At 40.6% G+C, this 6,000-nt stretch overlaps 1 protein-coding gene across 1 annotated transcript in view; it reads right to left on the bottom strand.

Moving 5' to 3' along the window:
* Positions 1-249: 249 nt before the first annotated feature.
* Positions 250-6,000, bottom strand: part of tmtc2 (transmembrane and tetratricopeptide repeat containing 2) — a 56,409-nt gene continuing 50,658 nt past the window's right edge. The window contains 2 exon segments of the mRNA XM_022749481.1: positions 250-2,090; positions 5,638-5,701. Coding sequence (XP_022605202.1) covers positions 1,887-2,090; positions 5,638-5,701 — 268 coding nt within the window. The 3' untranslated portion in view covers positions 250-1,886.

Raw genomic sequence — 6,000 nt, 5'->3', positions numbered from 1 at the left:
AGAGGAGAGATGACAGGAAATGAGGGAGAGAGACAGACTCAGACTAAGCCACGGGGTCACCCTGTCACTCCCCAGTCAATGGAGTGACTGGATCACAGCCAAATGTCAAGTCTGTACATACACTGTATTCACATATACAGTATATACATATATGTATGGGCTGGTTGATATTGGATGACATCACTCTGGACGCATCACACAGCTGAGAGCAAAAATCATGTTTTTATTATGGAAAAAGTTTCACTTTTCTTTACAAAACACGACACATTTTCAGCTACACATTTTCTATAATTTAACCAAACATCACAATCATCAAAAACATCTAATATCATTTTAAGAAGCTCTCTCTGTGTCACAAAACCCTTTATGTGACAGGAATCACAACCTGATGTCCCTGAGCAGAGAGAAAAAAATAACAACACATATAATAAAAAACATTTTTAATGTCATTGTCATGTTGCCTATTTTAGCCTATCTATTCGGAGGAACGAGAGTGGGTGGGCTAATATGACAGTGAAACGGCACAGTGTTGGCTTTTTCACATAAAATAACATTTTTTTAAACGTATTAATAAATTAAATTTGATCATTTGATCACATGAAATGAAACATCTTCATTTGACACAAGAAACACAACACATAAGTGACAACACTTCTTGCTTGGCACGAGAGGCGTAAAGACTCAGTACAAGCTTTGGCACCGCTGAGGAGTTTTCTTATGATCTGTTTACATTTTTACAGTCACAAGCGTCTAAAATGCACCTGGTGCAAACCATCTTCAGTGACTCAGACAACAGAATGCGACTGGATACGCGTTATGATTTAACCTGTTCTTGGTACTTGGTGGGAGAAATGTACTATAGAGCACTGTGTTAGAGGGTAGTACCTGAAGATGTCTCAGCACTGGCATGCCTTTAATGCTAAGTATTTACTATGTTAAGAGTAAAGGTTCAAGGCTAGATCACCCTGACAGAAATTAATCAGGGATTTCATTTTCATTTTTTTTTTTAAAAAAGAGGACTCCACCGATTTTGCAATCAACAGTTCAGCAAAAGAAGTTCTTCCTTTCTTCCTTGTAAAAACCTGGTGTCTACATCACCAGTAATACAACTCGACCACCAGCCGTTCGGTGGGATATTCATGTGTTTTATGCTCGCAGTGGCTAATGTAGCCTTGAGCTGTGAACCTCAAGCAGAGATGAGGAGCGGGCTGCAGAGGTCTGGTAAGCTCTTTCTAACCTCCCCAGATTTTTTTGTCATCTTCAGACCAAACTGATGCTGATTGAAGTGACATCACTTGAGGTTTTTGCAGAGCTCTGTCTGGAGCCACAGAAGACTTTACACAACTCTTTTCACATATGCAGCAGTTCTCCCCAAGACCTGCAAACAGACTGATGTGTAAAATCGGAGGAGTTCTCGTCAGTGTTGACAACTTCAAAACCCATTCATCAGAAATAATTTAAATACTTTTGCTACATCCTCATTCAGATTAAGTGCTCTAAAACCCAAGATTTTCATCATAGCTCATATTTAAGATCTTCAATCTCAACGTATTTTTTTTGGACGTTGCAGTTACTTGCCTTTGACTTCACTGTATAATTTAACTGAGCATCACATGATAAAATGCTATACAAAAGATGACATTAGTTTTAGTAGTTTGAGCCATCGTATAGTACCAATGTTGACGCATTGTTTGGCAGAACCTGCCCCTTCAATCCCAAACGTGCCGAGCCTCAAACTGTCTTCCACAAGCATCACAGGCCACAACTCTAAAGGAGTTGTCTTTCCTGTCTTGTACAGAGAGCTTTTAGCTTCCAGCTCTTTCCTGCTTCATTCTCTGCAGGACGCTTCATCACCACTGAGGGAACAGTGCAGTGACTCTCTCTGTTCAAAGGTCGCTCTTGTGCGTCCCAAGCCCATGCTTAGTCCTGAGTCCCTGCCTCTCCATGATGTTCCACAGCTTGCGCAGGTTGGACTGGGTAATGACATCATCTGGTTTGAGCTGGAGTGCACGCAGGTAGTTGGCCTCCGCTTCGGGAAGTTTCCCATTCAGGTGGAGGATGGCACCAAGGTTCATCAGAGCAGCCGGGTACTACGAGAGGGCAAAGGGACAAAACAGTAGAAAAGGAGACTGAGTGGTGCATAATGCTATAATTATAGAGATGTGAGGTGTTGAGTAACAGGATCACTTGTGGCAACTGTGTCGACCTTGAATTTATCCATTCGGGAACTATTTTAAACTTGCCCTTCAGTTCGACATTGAACACAGTAATGTGAGACATTAATGCATTTTAGCTAAGTCTCCAGGTTTCCTACGATTAAGAGAATCAAATATGCATCAATTTTTGCCCCAATGAAATCTCACAGTACAGTAGCAGGCATGGCCAAAGACAAAGTACATCCTTTGACATTGCCGCAGTGAACAAAGAGGTAGCTACAGGTTGTGTGTGGCTGAGTGTTAAGTATTTTCTATCATATGAATGAACAAACCCATTTAGAGTTGTGTTTCTGGGGTTCTATTTAACAAAATACCATCTGGTCCTGAATACTTTACCAGCTATCAAATCCAGGTCATACACATGACTCCCAGCAAGACATAACAAACACACCCAAATGTCATCCTAAAAGTCATCTGCATCTCATCCCCCAGACCTGGCCTTGTTCCCAGCCCTGCGTCCTCACTGCATGACATATGCTTAGCAACTTGGCAACTAATTCACAGATTTTGTCTTCACAAACGCAAGTGTTCGTCTCTTCTTAACCCTGATGTTTCACTCGTCTACATTCCACTTCTTAAGCAGTGTTAAAAGACAAGCCGTGAGGGTGGGAGTTTGTTTTTTTTTTCATCTAATGTTACAAATGAATGCTTTTGGAGATGGAAGATTTCCAGCAAAAGATGCTGGAAAATTAATGAATTAATGCAGTTTTACAGTGGGAGGAGCTGCAGCACAGGACTATCATTCCTTTTTCATTTTTTTTTCTCACCTAGTGCAACAAATTAATGTATTAAGCAGTTTCATTTCAAAGCACTTCAAAACCTTGCTCTGATTTTTTTTTTTTAAACCACTGAGGAGCTTTGTTAGCAGTAGAGACATATTAAGCCAGATAAATGAAGGTCCCTTTGTCATTCTAAACAACTGGGTGAGACACAATACACAATCTGGACTAAATCACACCAGAAGGGATCAGGGGACATTAAAAATGGAGATGTGTTTACATGTGTTCTGTGTATATAAGAAGGCAGCCAGCATAAGTCAGTAATTCCTTTTTTGTGTGTGTGTCTCGTCTGACTGAGATTACTTCTGAGGTTGGGTCGGGCTTGTTCGCAGAGATGAAACAGATGTAAGCTCTTGACCTTCAGCGAGTTGGATATACAGTATTTCTATGTATTATTTAGTGTTTTTATGATAAGATCTGCCTCTGATCTTCAGCTTTTGAGATGCACCCTGCCCTATGAGCCAGTGTGGACCATAAACACACCGGCTTAAGTTAGAATAAAAATATTGGTAGTAATAATGGTCATGTATTTACATTCTGGAATTACCTCTTTGTATTGTAGTTATCATTGTTAGTGGTGGAGTCTGTATATAATCCAGAATTATTTTGTTTATTGCTTTCTCTCTTGACACTGTACTAAGTTACTGATGCTGCTTCAAATTAAAAGCTTGCAACTGATTGTTAGATGATGAGCTGCAGGTGACAGTCTGCACACCTGCACACTCCTCAGCGCAGGAACCAACATTACCATGCCCTGCTGTTGTGTAACAAACTTGCCGTTGTGTGCTGCATGACTCCAGATCTCAGTTGCAATTACTTTTGACTGACTTCATTAAAATGTTTTTTTTTTCTGCTCTGTAAACAGAGACACACCCATTTACTCTTCTACTGTTTTGCTACTGTATTAAACCACACTTGCTGTTACCACGGTAACCACAGGTGTTGCTTAATCAACCAGGACTAAAATCTTTAGCATTAATAACTTTAAACTAAAAATAAAAATGTTATTCCAATGTGAGCTCATCGTGACCAACTGCTCATTTTCCACATTGCCTCTTCTGCTCAGACGACACAGTTATATGTGGGATGAAGCTCTGAGTGCTGTCAATAAAGTGTTTCAGTCTGTGTAAAATGAAAAACTCCCTGGCACCTTCCTCTGGAGGCACAAGATTATTGCCTTTCTCAGCACGTAGAGCCAGCGCTGAATCTTTCATGACCTGAAAGCTGCTGGATTAAGTTGATATTTGAGAGACTGTCATTCACTAAGCAGACGTGTGCGGGGAAAATGTCAAAGACAAGAGGCGCTTTACTTGTTACAAATGACAAGAGAAACCTTCAGAGTGTCTGAATGTGCACATGAAGCCTTCCAGACTGAATTATAATGACTTTGAGGTAGCTTATTTTTCACAGAAGTAAATATAAACACAGCGCTTTCCAAATTAAAATGGACAACCAGCATTCTTCTCCTCTATGTTTTACTCTGCTTTTAAGGCTTAAACGGGATATGAACAGACAGGCAGACCTTATCTAAAAAGAGCCAGATGCTATAAAGCAGTGATCCCAACCAGCATTTATCCCCAGGGGGATACTCGCAGTGTAGTTGGGGGTACGTGGAGAAATTGTAGAATAGCTCCACTAATTTGAAGAAAATTGAAATAAATGCCAGAACACAGTGTGTAGCATTGAGAGTGTGGGAAAGCTAGTTAGCAAGCTAGAAAGGAAGGCTAAACTGTTAAAGCTAGCTAGCAAAGTAATGGATAAATGATTGAAATAATCCTTAAGATCATTTCTTAATTCATAAACTTTAATGGTGTTAAATAACATCCAGTTTAGAATAAATTTGAAAAGAACACATTGGAAGATGAGGGCTGTGAAGGGGTGCTTGAGTTCATCTGACAGGATGGCTGTGGGGTTACGTCAGACAAAAAAAAAAAAAAAGTTTGGAAACGCTGCTATACAGGGTGTGGCAATATAACACTGGTTACCCCAGTGAAGGGCATGAAGATGAAAGTCTAATTCTCTCTCCTGACTGAACTGGCAACATAAATCACAGAGCAGACCGTCACTAGGCAGATTAACATGACAAATGAGTGCAGGAAGCTCCTTCTCAGTCTTGTCTGAAAACACAGGGGTTTCTATGACTCTAAATTAGCCGCTCCCAGACCGGTCCACGCACCCTTTTTCTTTCAAGTGACTGATTCATACAAGGCAGAAACAGGACATAATAGCCCCCCAACTTCCTCAACTGCATGTGTTGACATGGTATCGCATAAGGCTCTGTCTGTTTAACTACACTGTGATGATCAAGTGTGTACTCTGAAGCCGAATGTGTGACAGTAACCACATTTCTCTTTGGGATGTTGGTGTTTGCATAAGCACATCAAGGCTCCGGTTCACAGCCATGAACTATGCACAGTTTCCATTTTATATTCAGTTCAGCTCTATCACTGTTCGCCAGGAACAACAGCACTATAACATAATGTCAGAATGATGGGTAATACATAGTATGTTGTAAATGGAATTTACAGTGAAGGCGTGCGTGTGTGTGTGTGCGTGCATGTGTGCGTGTGTGCATGCGTGTGCGTGTGTGTGTGTGCATTTCCATGATAAGTGCTAACAGGCTCACCAGTCCAGGTACTTACATCTGGTCTGAGGCTGGCTGCTCGCTCATACTGCTTCTCTGCTGCCTCATTTAGACTGGCCTGCCTGAAGAGACAGAAGAACAGAGGGCAGGCAGGGAGAGTAAAAAATCTGCACGTAATAACTCAATTTATATGAATAATACTGCACTACTAAAAACGAGTGATAATTGTACTCATTCATTTTGTACAGTACAACTAATCACATGAATTACTGTAATTACAGTTAGCCGTTCACTAACCGTTAATTGGTGATGTTACTTTTCATTTTCATTGGAATAGTCAGATTCACTGCATGTTAACCAAAGTTATAAAAAGCATATTGTTTTCATTTAAAGCCTCTTCCCTACAGTGCATTACGCTTTA

The sequence above is a fragment of the Seriola dumerili genome, unplaced genomic scaffold (assembly GCF_002260705.1).
Source record: "Seriola dumerili isolate Sdu_G_001 unplaced genomic scaffold, Sdu_1.0 BDQW01000138.1, whole genome shotgun sequence".
Lineage (NCBI taxonomy): Eukaryota > Metazoa > Chordata > Actinopteri > Carangiformes > Carangidae > Seriola > Seriola dumerili.
This window is presented reverse-complemented; position numbering and strand designations above follow the sequence as displayed.